This window comes from Schistocerca gregaria, chromosome 1, assembly GCF_023897955.1.
Source record: "Schistocerca gregaria isolate iqSchGreg1 chromosome 1, iqSchGreg1.2, whole genome shotgun sequence".
NCBI classification, from domain to species: domain Eukaryota; kingdom Metazoa; phylum Arthropoda; class Insecta; order Orthoptera; family Acrididae; genus Schistocerca; species Schistocerca gregaria.
Genome location: NC_064920.1, coordinates 360,083,907 through 360,099,949, shown reverse-complemented (window position 1 = coordinate 360,099,949; position 16,043 = coordinate 360,083,907). Strand labels below are relative to the sequence as shown.

Sequence of the window (16,043 nt, the reverse complement as noted above, 5' to 3'; positions counted from 1 at the left end):
TGGCATCCTCCACGCTGTGCTGCTATCAGTCATACCTCCTCGTCCTCCTCCTCCTCCCCCACCCCCCACCCCCCACCCCTCACTTTTTCTCCTAAGTCCATTATGTCATGAATGCTGTTTAACTGAAATTCAAGTTTGGTGGATGCCATGACCTAGTAGAAGAATGACTTTAGGAACTGAAAGTTTCCTTGCTGTTTGTAAAATTACATGCACTATTAATGTGCCACAATTGTTGTATGAAGGGTATTTATAATTATCACCTCAAAAAAGTCACATAATTCATTTTATGTTTCTTGGCAGGTACATATCTGCAGTTCTGGTTCATGTTGAAATCCTTGCATCACACCACTTATTAAATATATGGCTAGAGGAGCCAAAACAAAAATGGCATAGTCCATTGATAAAGTGGAGTACTGTCCATAAATCATTTTCTGAATTTTAAAGGGAACTCTATGCTGGTTGTTGAAAGTATATGGAAACAAATGTACCATTGTTTATGACAGTGTTTTTGGGTGTACAGACACTTCCACTGTAATCAAATAAGTTTGCGTGTTGAATAATTAAGTGACTGACCATATCTCTGTGAATGAGAATTGCAAGAGAAGTGGAGGCCCTGTTGCTCAAAGATCAGCATATCACAATTGAGCTGGTAGTGCAAAAAGTTAAAATCAGTCATGGATTCATTTTCAGCGTCTTCCATGAGATGATGAATTAGCTTACACCCATTCAAAAAGCCTGCTTGAAAAATTTTGAAGCTACTTCAGGGCAATCATGATGAGTTCTTTAGCTGCCTAATCACTATGGCCAAATGCCTAGAGTGTCACTATGACCCTGTGATGAATCAGCAAAGGAAACAATGGAAACGTATCAATTCAGCACCACTGAAAGAAAGTAAGGGGCTAACCATTAGCAGTCAAGGCTGTGCTGAGTGTTTTTGAGACTGCTGTGGGTGATGTCACCAGATCATACTCATAAAGGTCAAATTGTCATAGGAGTATAGCACTGAAATCTCCTGATGAGATTATGGAATACTGTCAAGATGAAGCATTATAGGAAGCTGTTAAAGGGGGTTGTTTTTGCTCCTTGGCAACACCACAGCCTGTTATGCACAGGATTTAGTCACCCATGGTGCTTTTGAGCTATCATATTATGCCTCACTTCATCCTCTTCTCCTGACGTGGCACTCATTGATTTCTTCCTCTTTCCTTGGGTGAAGAAACCATTGCGTCACAGGAATTTCCACAAATACAACAAGGTGATGTTTGAAGTGGGACATTTCCTGAACAGCCAGAATCCAGACATATATTGTCATTGTCTCCAGAAACCCATCCATCCATCATGGAAAAAATGTGTTGAATTAAAGAGTCAGTATGTAGAAAAGGATTGACACAATCACCAAGTTTCATGACCACAGCTTAATATTTTGGAGGTGATAGTGTAAACTTTATGGCTACTCCTCGTATTGTATTTGGATCCCCTTATAATAGTATTATGATCTTTTAATATGATACTGCTGACATTGTCATCCCCTTGTCCTGACTGTAATATTTGAATTGTCATTGCTCATTTATTAATATTAATATTATGTTTCAGTCATTACAGAAAGATGATGAGAATGATCCTGGCAGAAGTGGAGAGATTGTTAGCCCAACAAGGAGGCGTATTTCTGATGGAATTCAATCAATCATGGCTCGTCTTAATCTCAGTCGGGCTGGCGAAAATCAAGGTAGTTTTTAAATTTAAATCTGCCAATCACATTTATGGAGCTCCTTAACTTAGCCATTTGAGTGACTTCATGAATTTAAGGTTAATGTAAGGTCCTATAATATTGCTAATGAATCCACTGTCACTCATTTCTCCAAGTTTTATCTTCATCTTCTTCTGCCTGACTTACCCTTCTACTTGAGTGTCAGTAAATGTTTGTTTTTTGCTGCCAGTAAAATCTAATCTCCATTAATATTTAACTATGAAAACAAACATTGCTACATATTTATTCAGGTATGAGTCCACTGTTTCAGTGTAATTTATGCATGATAAAACCATTTTAAAAACCACTGTAGGCTGTCCATTTTATTATACAAGATGCCTTTGTTGCACCATGTATATACATTACTGTCCACTTCTGGCCTTTAGCCATTTTCAGATGCATAGTGTTGGTGATGTATGTGTCACATTCAAAACCCACAGTCTTAAATGTGACACACTCATCACCAAAACCACAAATTTCAAAATGGCCAAAGGCTGAAATTGGCCAGTAATGTGATTTATATACAGGGTGCAATAAAGGCATCTTGCATGATAAAATTGACATTCTACTGTGGTTTTTAAAATTGTTTTGTGATTTAGAAATTGCTAAATGTAATGGAATAAATATGTAGGAGAGATTTAGGTTGCAAGCTACTTGATTAACTGGGTCTTAAGTATTTTGTGCTTGAGACAGACAAAAAGAACAGGGAAATCCTTAAGGAAAGAGATCACACACTGAAGCGTTGAGTTGTTGACAGGCTCATATAAAAAAGGAAAGAAAGTTTTCTAGCCTTCAGAGTAATCCTTCTTAAAGGTAGTTACAAATACACACAGAAAACAAACAAATGCATGAATGTGCACAAATTATAGTATGCCTGTGTCTGAACATGTACACGCGCCCCAGTGCCTGTGCTGCATTTCAGCAGATGCACTAGTTTGTGGTGAGGATTGTATTGGGTGGGATGAATGGTGGGATACAGAGGCAGGAAAAGATTTGGAGATGTGTGAGAAGCAGTTCAGAGAAAGGTAGCTAGTTTGCTGGCTAGTGACCTGGAAGAGAGGGGTGGCAAGTGCACGGGCTAGGCATGTGTTTGCAAGATAGGTGGAGCTGGTGGCGATCAGCACACATTGAAGGTTATGTGGGGAGATAGGTTGGAAGAGGTTGACAAGATGGAAGAAGAGGAAAGTTTTGGGTGAAGGGCATGGGGACATTGGAATACTGGAGATTGATGCCAGGAGATTGACTGGAGTGAAGGATGTATTGCAAGAGTAACTCCATGTGCCTAGTTCAGAACAACTGGTGGTGGAGGGATGGATCCAGATGGCCCGGATTGTGAAGCAGCCATTAAAATTGAGCATGTTATGCTACTGGATGCTCAACTTTGTTCTTGACAACAGTTTGGCTGCGGCCTTTCATCTTGGAGGACAGCTGGTTGGTAGTTTTGCCAACATAAAAAGCTGTCCAGAGTTTACAGAAGAGTTGGTATATGACTTGGCTACTTTCGCAGATGCCCCAGTCTCTGATGAGGTATAAGCTCCAGGTCCCTACCGAAGAACATTGGCCTTTCAGCCCAAAAAATGGCAGCCATACACAACCTTAAAACATATCTTGATTTAATCATCCTTTCTGCAGACAAAGGCTCCTCCACTGATGTAATGACTCACTGTGTCTACCTGGCAGAAGGCCTCTGACACTTTCCCATCCCAGAAGCCCAGGTTCGATTCCCGAACAGGTTGGGGATTTTCTTTGTCCACGGACTGGGTGCTTGTGTTGTCCTCATCATTTCATCATCATCATTTGTGACAGTGATTAGACTGGGTTGTGAAAAAAAATGGACTGTGTATAAATTGGTACTTTGTACGGGTGCTAATGACTGTGCAGTTGAGTGTCTCATAAATCAGTCATCATCATGATCATCATCATGATCATCATCATGATCCCAGAAGTCACAACATAACCTCCCATCCCCATTGAAATGCATAGACTCTTTCTAGAACCTCTCCCCTTGAGTCCACCTTTCTCCTTAACCCAGTGACTCCCTGAACACTCACATTTTACATGCTCTCCAAAATCCACAAATCCAGCAATCCTGGACACCCCATTGGAGCTGATTGTTGTGATCCCACTGAAAGAATTTCTGCTCTTGTTGATCAACACCTCCAACCATTTGCCAGAAACCTAGCCTTTCATTTCAAAGACCAACTCCATGTAGTGACATTCCACCATCTCCACCCTGTTACCGTTTGGATCCCTACTGGTCACTGTTAGTGCCACCTCCCTGTACACCAACATTCCTCAAGCCCTTGGCCTTGTCGCTATCCAGCACTACCTCCCTCTTCATTTGAATGGAAAGTATACAAACAAATCCACAGCACAGTTAAGGGTACTCTTCACTCACCCCTAATCCCCTGACATCACCCCCATGAATCAACTGCAACGGGGCATCCTGTGGAACACCAAGGTTTAAGACCTGTCTGATCCACCAGTCTAGCACTTCTGGTTCCAGTCCTTATTCTACATCTTCGGAGGCCAGGCCAACTGTGAAAGCAGTCATGTCATACACCAACTCTGCTGCAAACATTGCACAGCTTTTGATGTTGGTACCAATCAGGTGTCCATCAGGATGAATGGTAATGACCAAACTTTTGTCAGGAACAAAGTTGACCACCTGGCAGCACAAAATGCAGCTTAGCATAACACACTCAATTTCAGTTGCTGCTTCGCAACCCAGGCCATCTGAATCCTTTCCTTCACCAACAGCTTCTCTGAACTATGCTGATGGGAGTTATCCTTGCAACACATCCTTTGCTCCTGGAATCATCCTGTCCTCAATCTCCTGTAGACCCAGTGTTCCAAGTTCCAACACCCTCCACTCAATAATTTCTCTTTCCTCCATCCTGCTGCCCTTTACCATTTCATGCCCACCCGTCACCTTCAGTGTACACCACTCCCCACTAAGCCCGTGTACTTGCAACACTTCCCTTATGTACTCCTAGCCGGCAAACCATCTGGTGTGTGTGTGTGTGTGTGTGTGTGTGTGTGTGAGTGTGTGTGTGTGTGTGTATGTGTGTGAGTGTGTGTTTTCATGTGTGTGCAGGAGGGTAGAAGGGGGGGGGGGGGGGGGTGGATGCTATAGCTCAGGAAATGATTACACTGGAAGCTAGCAAATTTTCTTTCTACTTCGATGAGTGGTCTCCTTTACTCCTAAAGTATTTACATTCTACCAAAACTTTCCGATAACTTTAAGGAAAGAGAGTGTGATGAAGATTAGGAGGCATAATGTCTGAGAAAAATAAATAGCACTGAAATGGAGGACTTCACAGAAATGAAGCTGTAGAACTATAAAACAGAGGTGATGGAAGAACAGACACTCACTTAAACACAGCAAAGAAGTAGAACTTCAGTCAGCTTAATCTGTTAATCTACACATACTGTGGTTATTGTGCCAACATAAGTTAATTTCTTTGTTCAGGCTTTTGCAGTAGTTCATACTTAATTCCGGAACTCTGCTTTTGTCTTGATACATTTGAATCTCTCTGTACAAATTCTTACCCTTTCAAGATAATGAAATACTCATCTTGAAAACATTCAATTTTCTGCATTTTAATCTCTCTGACATGTGTGCTGTATGCTTTGAGCAAAGTAAGATACCATCTTGTTCAAAATAAGAATATCATGTTCCACTATTAATCTTTGCTTAGAACACATACTAGTAATTCTAATTCATTTCAGGTCAAGCTGCCAAAAATGACTGCATGCTAAGTCCTTTACAACTAAATATATACTGCAGCAACAACAGTGAAACAGCTCTTCATGTTGCTGTAAGAGGAAAGCATTATGAAGTAGCCAGTGCCTTACTACTTTGTGGAGCTGATCCAAATTTAGCATGTCGAATGTCAGACCAGGTATTGTATATGGGACCGTTCATATCTGTAACAGATACTGGGCCTCTAAGTGTCTCAGCACCTTTAGAATGCTATTTTTGCAGGTATCTTCACCTGACACTGAAGACGTTGGTACTATTAGCAGTTCCACTGCACTTGTTGAGGCATGCAAGAATCGAGATATTGGCATGACAGATCTTCTTCTAAGGCATGGAGCCCGTGATGATGATTGCAAGGCACTTCGTGTGGCTACACAAAATCGTGATGACATTCTTACTGCCAAACTGCTATCAACAAAGGTTGGTAAATTAATACTATTCACAGGCAGTATATTCAAATGTGACATGGAAAGAAATCCAAGCAGTTTAGGCCTTGGAATCAACTGACATATTACTCTTTGTGTGTATTTGTTTATTATCTTCCCACAAAATCACTAATTACAGGCTTTAGGACATTACTTTCTTTGAATAAATATAGCTCAATGATTCAATTTGTTTATTTTTCTGTATTTGTTTAATAATTCATAATATTTCTATATGGTAATTGCACATTTGCTTATTGAAATTGTTATATTCAGCAATGAGGCTGTTATTAATCTGAAATGAGAACAAGAAAGCTTAAAAGTCTGCTTAAAAGTCTATTTTACTGGTACAAAGAGAGTAATATGTGGAGTTACTGGGAGGGATGGGAGCATTATTAAATCTGGAACAATCACTTGTACCTGGAAGAAATGGAGATGCACCTCCGGAGGTGATCACTTTGCAAGCTGCAAAGCTTGATAAAATCTGGAGAATTTATTAAACCACACTATAAAAGCCATACAAACAATGCTAAACTTCATGTACTCTTATAACATATATCTTCTGTGAATAGATTTACTCTAAATGAATACATGGCATGTAAAATAAGTTGCTAGGTGTCATCAAAAGAGAAATTCTGACACTTTGTGGAATGAATTACTGTCCACCTTCTTTTTCTTTGTTGCTTTTAAAAGTTGCAATAAAAAGCAGGAGGAATAGGCTCCATTCCATATTAGGAGAGCAGTAGGTGTGGAATTGTAAGAGTCCTGAGTACCTTCCTCATGCAAAATTGCCAACAAGAATTATTGGATCTTTTTGTGTTTCATAAAATTTCTACCAAGTTCATATTTCCCTTGCAGAGATAACAAAGAGAAATAGCTGTACTCAGAGTGGTGCTGTGACCAAGGAGTTGTGTATAGGATCCTTGGTTCAGCATGATTCATCACTCAAAATGCTTGCTTTTGTAATGTGTGCTGCCTTAATATAATTGCTGTTGGGCATTGCTTTGCTAGTGTTTTCCATTTGGTTACAAATCTCCTTTACAGTATGTGAAACAGATGTATGCAGGTTATCATAGTCTACCACTGACTGCATTACATGACTGCCCTATACAATAAAAATCATATTCCCCAGGAGCCAGATTCAAATCCTATTCTTGTCACTTTGATTCAGAGTTTTACTTGGTTTTCTCATACTTACATCAGGCAAATGAGTGGTGTGTTTGCAAACAGTACTGTAAATGCCTACAGAAGTAATTGTACTCTTAGAGAACATTATATACAATGAGAGTTAAATCCTAGTACAGAAGAATAAAAATAGGCTGTAGTGCTTACAAATATAAATGAATGTATGAGCTGTAATGTTCTGAAATCCAAATGGCCATTTTCTAAAATCTTTTGTTTTATATTAGGCATATCCTGATCCCGAATACAGACTGAATAAAGCAGCCATGACAGAAGAAGGAATTGGTTCGGTGTCACACTTAGGTCTCAGCAGCTTAACATACAGCTCACTCTTTCCAAATACAGCTGTAATGATAAACTGGCACAACCAACAATGTGATCTCGCACAGCTACGAAAACAGTGGTTGGTGAGTAGTGTGTTCTCTTTTCTTTCATTGTTAAAAATAAATTTCTGTTAAGAAAAGTAAAGCACCCAGAAGACATGGTCAGATGTCAATATAACTTCGTACATGTACACATCAGAGGTGGCTACGTGAATGTTTAAGAGTTGCAATTCTAGATAGAACAACCATCAAAAGCATTAGCGTTGTTTGTGTTTGGTGTTACTACCAGGTCTGAATGGTGCCGGACATTGAGTAATCACTGTGAAGGACACTAAGATGCTATGTACTCTTGTGAGACAGTGTTATCAGCACTTGACAGAATTTGATAGAGGACACATTGTGGGTCTTTACATTATCCAGATTTGTGAGGCATTGAGATGTGATAGTGGCCTGATGTCAGACTGCATGGGAATGTAAAGGTAGGCGCTACTTGGAGTAGCTGTGTGGTTTGAGGCACCATGTCACAGACTGCACAGCCCCTCTTGCCGGAGGTTTGTGTCCTCCCTCGGACATGGGTGTGTGTGCTGTTTTTAGCTTAAATAGAGTGTAAGTCTAGGGACTGATGACCTCAGCAGTTTGAACCATTAGGAATTCACACACATATGAACATTTTTTGTAAGGGTAGGCATAATCATTATCAAGGCTCCAATCGATTAAGTCGGACCACCACAGGGAAAGATCACTATACTGTGTGCCATGTACATCGTAACCCCCTTCACATCTTAATCTGCCATCTGAGAATAAGTAACGGTCTCTCTGTCACATTCTGTATCACCCTGCACCATTAGCCAGAGACTAGCAGTAGCTTGGCCAAGGAATTCCATCCCACAAATAGGCTATCATCAACACCACAAGACAAATAGCTATGTTTGGAGTGGTGCTGTGACCAAGAAGCTTGCAGTGCTGATGAATGGTGGCATTGCATTGTGTTCAGCAATGAATCATTGTGCACTACCCAGGTAACCATCATCTGCAGGTATGGTGACAGCAAGGGGAGAGGTCCCATTATTCTAATGCTTTGAAGAGACATAGTGGTGTTACTTCTGACAGTGTGTTGCAGGGAGTCGTAGGGCATGACTTCAGGCCACAGCTGGTAGTGATTGATGGAACTCTGATGGCACAACAGTATCTCACTGATATTGTGCATCCTCCTGTCTTACATCTCATGCAACAGTATTGTGATGCCCTTTTTCAGTACGACAAGGATTATCCACATGTGGCAAGCATTTCTGTGAATTGTCTGTGTGATGTTGAGGTACTCCCATGAGCAGCAAGATCTCCAGATCCGTTCCCAACAGAACGTGTGTGCCACCAGCATGGTTGTCATCTCTGTCCTAGCACCAATATCCTGGATATCAAAGACCAGTTACTTCAGGAAAGGATGCAATGGCTTTATGACACCCATCCCAACTGAATCAGAACATGCATCCAAACTAGAGGGGTGCAGTGTTGTGCTGATCAAGTGGGTATTGCCAAGTTCTTTGTAAATTAGATTCTATATTGTAAACACTGAATTAACACCACATATTCTCTCAACTCAGGAAGGTTCATTTGTTTTCTGCCTCCCCTTCTGAGTGCTTCACTCTTTTTGTCACATAGTGTATTTTCACCTTCATATTCTTAGCTTATTTTCATCAGCACAGTTTTAATATTTTTCCTAATATTTTTTCTAGGTTGATGCAGCTCTGAATGTCAATCCCAAGCTTAAATTAAATCCAAAGAATCAAGATATTGTTCTCTATGCAATCACAAGGATAGACTTGTCAAAAAATTCACTTACTTGGTTACCTCTAGTCATTTTTCAACTTCATAGCCTCAGGTATGTTGAGAAAATTGTATGTTTAACTTTTATTTTCATAGTACCACACATGTACAATGTGCTGTGTAAATTTGATTGAGCATGAGTATTTCAGGGATGTGGAGTGGTGAAAGTATGGATTTCCATTTATTTCACATACAACTGCATTCAGTATTCTCTTGGTATAAGATTGGTGATTTCCTCTAAGATCTTGCACATGAGTCTGATCCGTCTGTCAGATAATCTAGGCTTTTAGGGAGTGTCCATCACTTTTTCTCAAAGGTACCATTGTCCATTAAACCATATGACCCTAATATTATCTTGAAAGTGAGCTGATTTGTCAACCAGTAGTTTACTCCTCCCCTTTCTTTCTTATGACTAGTATTCTTTATATGAGATCCACAGTTAATACTAGAGTATGTTCTTTGCAACCTAATGCTATACTAATATTTTACAAATAACGGATATCGAAATCAGTTTTTGAGAAATTAAGCCACTAAAATGTCCTCATTGGCAATGAGTTATTGATTTTGTGTGTACTGGAATTATTCTATTATTTTAGGCTTGCAGTACTAATTCAGTACTTGACAACTGTGGTTATTCTGTTCAATAATACTGACCATCTCCCATATGTTAAACTGTGGAAACTCCAGGTAGAAATATCAACAGTGCAGGAAAAGTGTGTGCCTGAGGTGTGTTACTTCTGTGTCTGTCTGTGTGTGTGTGTGTGTGTGTGTGTGTGTGTGTTTTCTTTATTGACAAAGGCTATGGCCAAAAGCTATAAGTGCGTGTGTTTTAATCATGCCTGTCTGCAACTTGACATGTCTTCTTTATAGTAAGTAGCAATCTGTCTTGTCTTAGATTGTTGATCTTCCATATATTGATAGATATGACTCTGAAGGAACTTAAATGTTTTTGTAGTGGAATAGGTGCTCATGTTGCACAGGCATTATACTCAAATAAGTAAGTAAACAAATAAAAGTTAATGATTAAGAACTTAACACAAGGGAAGTTACACAAGCATAGTTTAATTTGTGGTTAATTCATCAAGTGACATTGTCTCTAAATGTTGCATACTTTACCCTAATCTGTTAACTATACAATTAGAAAATCCTTAGAATAACCCTTAAAATGTGGGATGCATTGAGTTACATTAAAGCCAGGAAATAAAAATATTAATAGGTCCAATTTTCCAAAAGACAACATTATAATTGCTTGAAACATAAGCCAATACATGAAGTAGCTTGCCATACGTTAATTAACATTACTGAAGAATGTCTGAATGAGGATACACTATCTGTTACTTACAGATAACTAAATTTGTTCCCATTGCAAAGTCCTATCAAATGCAGGATATAGCAGCTCCATGGAGCACAGTGCAACTGTCATTAGTATCTCTAATAAAGAGTAAATAATAAAAGAAGGTCTGTGGGAAAGGAAAGAAAGTATAATATTATCAGCTGACAGGGTAATGTGTTATGGACTTAATGCAACTAGTGAAGAAGAAGAAATTTTTTGGTCTTTTGACCTCTACATCATCGTGGCTCATGCCAACACATTAGGTCTGCCACACAATTTCATTACGTGTCAGAAAGTACAAGTAGCTGTAACACCACAACATTATGAGCATTCTAACCTTGGAAAGAAGGAATTCTTCTGATTGTAACATCATTAGTTAGTATATTTTGAATTGAGTGAAGCAGTGGTAATGATGGTAGCCAGTTATCTATATTGTAATGAGCCAGTGTATTGAACATTTTGCATGTCAGAATGTGTGAAGTTGAAGTAAACATGTTTCCATCTATTAACTGACTAGGATGACACTTTTTTTGTATGGCTACTTGGAACATACTGCCATGTCTTTTTAGTACGTGAGGGTACTGTGGGGTCACATGGGATGGAGGAGAGGACTTGGATTGATTGATTGGAGCAAACTTCAGAGAAAAGCCTAGAGAAAAACATCTGAAAAAGCATATGAGCATGCCTTGGCTGCAAAATCAAATCCAGCCAGTATTTATTATCCTACTTTTTATGGCATAACAAACAAGTCACACGTAGGAAGAACATGGTAACAAATAGTCAAAGTTCGTTCCTTGTGTCATAGAAAATTAAAAGCGAAGAATAAGAACTAACAATAACATTATTCACCTAAACAGCATTGCAGATAAGCACTGACTGCACGAGGTTTGAAGTATAATCATAAAATAAAACATAACAAGACTAATCTTCTAATGCAGTCTCAAGAGTTTCTGGGATAGCATAATTACAGAATAGAGAAAGCAAGGATTTTGGAAAACCTAATGGACATTGAAAGATATTTAAAAATAACCAAGCCGTTGACTTCTGCTCTTGGTTTATTGATGTTTTGCTGATAATTTTATCAGACACAGACAATAAACTTCAAAGAGATGTGTATTTCATTGAAGAACATTGCAAGAGTTAAAAATAGCTGTATAAAACTTCACAACAGCAATGTGGGCATATAAAACTTCATGACAGCAACATTACTATACAGTCAAGGTGGAGTCCAGGAGGTAACAAACATAAGAATATGACTTGTTTCACCCTATAAAGATGTCTTGACCAATCGTCAAAATATTGTGCATGAACATGGAGCATCGGTTCCACTGGATTCCTGAAAAATACCCTTTGGTAATTTGTTAGTTTTGATTTGAAACACTTCTTCAAGATTAACTCATGTACCATAATCTTTATCCTGTTTGCTTCTTAAAGCTGGTCTGTGTTGTTATCAGATTTGGAAGAAAATCCTTTTTCTGAAATGCTTTTCAATTAATATATACATTTTCCTATTGCAGGTACTTGAATGTTGCTCAGAACAAAATTGAAAGACTACCATCCCCAAATGAAGTGGGTTCACTTTCTCCAACACGAGGAGGAGGAAACAAGAATAATAAGTTTAGAAAAACTGGATATACTGCACCGGTATTGGAGGAAGTCTATTTACAGGTGACCAACTATACAGAATAAACAGAACTTTTGCTTTAGTTATTAACACACTGATTGACTGAGTGTGATGTATAGCAGTTAAGGTGCCAGGCCTGTATTTGAATGGAGTGCTTTTTAGTCTTAAGTCATTCTTTGTCGTGTTCAGTGTACACCATATTAAAGGAAAACTTTCATGGTATGATATAACTTAAAGTATAAGACAAGTCACTGTTACAAACTAATTATGCTTATATTATATGTTATTTTTGCTTATACATGCTAGAAATAACTTTATAAAACTAGAAGGAAACCTGTTTCAGAAGAAGCTGCTAATTCCCCAGTTACGAAGCAGATACTGTTTATGTGCTAATGCTAAATGAATATTTACTGACTCCACAGACCTTTGTGATAGAATAACATTTTATCAATTTACATTGAAGAGTCTTACTTTTCCACTACAAATGTCCAATTACTCGCTTTCGATAATCAGAAATTTTCAGACCGATTAGCTAATAAGATGCAACTTTAATTTGCTTCTGATATTGTACAGATTTTGGAACCTGTACTGTTAAATCTGCCAACAGCTTGTTAAAGACCTTTGTGTAATTCCAGAGTGAAACTTTGCTAAGTGTTCAGGGAAATATTTTCTCTATCTTGTATTGTGGTTGTGTGTGTCACACTTAATATTTTTGTGGTTAGTACTAGTACCATTAAGCTGTAAATGTATTGGAATCTGAGCATAAAAATTGCAAGAGCCTTCTGGAAGCCCCTGTAAGGTCTGCAAGTTATCCATTTTATATTTTTATTTCTACTTTCCTAAATCACTTCTGTTACTTAAAAACACAATAATTTTCTTCCCCCTCCATTGAGCAAATGAACTAAGCTTTGCTCCAGATAATCTTAATATGTTAATGGTACATTCACACTTCTACCTCACTTCTACTGTCATCTACCACCCAGCCCTGAACCCTGCCACCCTTCCATCCCCTATTACTGCATGCCATTCTGCCTGCAACTACCGATGTGAACAAGTGATAAAACACTGATTTATTTCCATGTCATTCACTGATTTGAGTTTCTGCTCTGTCTGCAGCAACCTCATCATTGGAGGCTGTTAAACTCTATTCTTCCCTATTTGTTTGTCTCATTAACAAAAGGAAAAATAGTATTTAAAATGTACATCAAAAATGGTGCAGGAAATCACATTTTTACAGTTTTGTAAATGAATGGAACAAAAAGATTTTCAAAGTAAAGTAAGAAAAGAATTAACTAATATTCCTGTTAAAGTATAACTCTCCATAGAGCATTTATGAAGTTTTGAAAATAGGAGAGCCATATTGGTGGATAGAAGCCTCATCTTGACCCACATATTTGATCTGTCTGAAAAAACCATCTGATGATGAACTGTAAAAATTTGAAAACAGTAACAGTACTTTGTGAGTAAAGTAACATGAAACCAATTTGTGGCTGGTAGCTGTACACCATCAACAATTTACACAGATTTAATGTGCCAGGATATTTCAAAACAACATACATTCTGTCTCAGGGTGTATAAGATTCAGTATGCTGTTTCTTTAATTACATTACTGTATTAGGCTGCTGTTATGTATTATTTAGGAATTCTTATCACCAATCTTAAATAGCTTTGTGTAACAACTATTGATACATTTATTAATAAGGAAACAGCAAGATATTATTAATGAATTTACTTGTGAAAGAAGAATTATGGTCAAAGTGGAATTTGAATAATAAGACAGTAAGAAGTACAATGCTGAAAGGCTGTGAAAATAAATAGTGACATACTGTTAAGTACACTTCTGATTAAAAAATGAAGAAACGTATCGTTTTATAGATTTTTTTTTACTTATGCAGGATAATCGACTGGAAGTTATTAGTGATGACATTTTCAAATTGCCATCTCTTGTGACGTTGGATATTTCAAATAACAAATTGCAAGAGCTACCATATGCTGTTTGGAGAGCTCCAAAATTGAAAGAACTGAATGCCGCATTTAACCTGCTGAAAGAACTTCCTATATCTCCACCAGAGGTAAAAAATTATGCAATGACTGAAAATATTCTGATAAAACTGTAAATTTAAAATTACACAAATGTGTATTAAAATTATTTAGGAGCATACTGAAGCCCAGAGTCCTGTGCATAGTGATGGTACAAAATCAGCTGGTGTAGCTGATTATGGTGACCATTCAGAATCAACCAGTTGCTCAGAAATTTCAGAAGACCTGAACCTTAGCAGTGAAGATCATCTCATTGATGCGCAAACGTTCCACTCAACATTCATGAAAACCAAAACTGTCGAGTGAGTATCACGAACTCGTATTGACAATCATATAACACAATTAGTCTTTGAATGTTTGTAATACAATATGTCTTTGAATGAAACTAAGTTTTCTATGAATGAATGTGGAGTTTCTTTTTAATCAATTCATTTTGACTTTCAGATCCATATTGATATTCTGAATTGTAAACAGTTTCCCTTTTTTCTATTTCTGCACCACGACTTCGTTTCAGTAATCAGAACAAGTTTTTATAGCTCATGGGCCACTGCAGATTATTTTTGTTTCCTTGTGTTTTAGTAAATGATATCTTATGTATAGTTACAATATTGCAGAGTTTTTCCTTGTCCTTAATCCCATTTCCTACCTTTTTTAGTTTTTTCCTTTCAGTCTCATTAATTATTTTATCTTTGTTCTCCCAGTTCTCCTACTCACTACTCCCTCTTTCCATTACCCATTACACATTATTCATATTCATTACATCCTCCTGTCTGGACTATCTCTCTCTTCATATGTTATGGTCTTACTTCCCTTCACCTTCTTTCTTTGCCATTCCTTTTGATATTGATGACATGTTTATGCAATCAAAATGTGTATTGTACGAGGGTCAGTCAAAAAGTAATGCCTCCTATTTTTTTTCTACGTTTAATTGTCAGGAAATTTAAATGCAATTACATAGGTTGAAAACCACAACATTGAGTATCATTTTGTCATTTTTCAATGTAATCTCCGCCCATCTCTACAGTTTTGGTCCATCTTTGAACAAGGGCATGTATCCCAGCACGGTAAAAATCACAGCTCTGCTTCCTAAGCCATTGACGCACGGATGTTTTGACGGCCTCCTCATCTTCAAAATGAATCCCACGATGAGCTTCTTTTAGTGGCCCGAACAGATGGAAGTCTGATGGTGCCAGGTCAGGGCTGTATGGGGGATGAGGCAAAACTTCCCATCCAATTTTGACAATCTCGTCAGAGGTGTGACGACTGGTGTGTGGTCTTGCATTGTCATGCAAAAGAAGAACATCGGCCATTGATTTTGTTGGGCGAACTCGCTGAAGACGTGCTTTAAGTTTTTTGAGGGTTGTGACGTATTGAACAGAATTTATTGTGCATCCCTGCTCCAAAAAATCAACCAGAATCACACCCCCTGTATCCCAGAAAACTGTTGTCATAACTTTCCCTGCGGATCGCACAGTTTTGAATTTTTTCTTCCTCGGCGAGCTTGTGTGACGCCACTCCATTGACTGCCTCTTTGATTCGGGTTCAAAAAAATGCACCCATGTTTCGTCCCCAGTCACAATTTTTTTCAGAAACTCATCTCCCTCCAAACAGAAGCGCTGCAAGTGTTGGGAGGCTATTGTTTTCCTTGCCTCTTTATTCTGATCGGTTAACATCCTTGGAACCCACCGTGCACAAACTTTTGAGTACCCCAATTGTTTAATAATCGTGATCACACTGCCTTTACTAAGAGAAATAATGCGACACACTTCATCTGCAGTCACCCGA

General features: G+C 38.3%; 1 protein-coding gene across 5 annotated transcripts in view; it reads left to right on the top strand.

The window, feature by feature from the left end:
- The window catches only part of LOC126346074 (leucine-rich repeat serine/threonine-protein kinase 1), a 365,038-nt gene that overhangs the window by 236,289 nt on the left and 112,706 nt on the right, over positions 1-16,043 (top strand). For all 5 annotated transcript variants that reach the window (XM_050002156.1, XM_050002155.1, XM_050002159.1 and 2 more), the window contains 8 exons: positions 1,594-1,726; positions 5,480-5,652; positions 5,736-5,930; positions 7,342-7,521; positions 9,171-9,316; positions 12,112-12,262; positions 14,114-14,290; positions 14,373-14,560. In XM_050002156.1, coding sequence (XP_049858113.1) covers positions 1,594-1,726; positions 5,480-5,652; positions 5,736-5,930; positions 7,342-7,521; positions 9,171-9,316; positions 12,112-12,262; positions 14,114-14,290; positions 14,373-14,560 — 1,343 coding nt within the window. The remainder of the gene's footprint in view (positions 1-1,593; positions 1,727-5,479; positions 5,653-5,735; positions 5,931-7,341; positions 7,522-9,170; positions 9,317-12,111; positions 12,263-14,113; positions 14,291-14,372; positions 14,561-16,043) is intronic.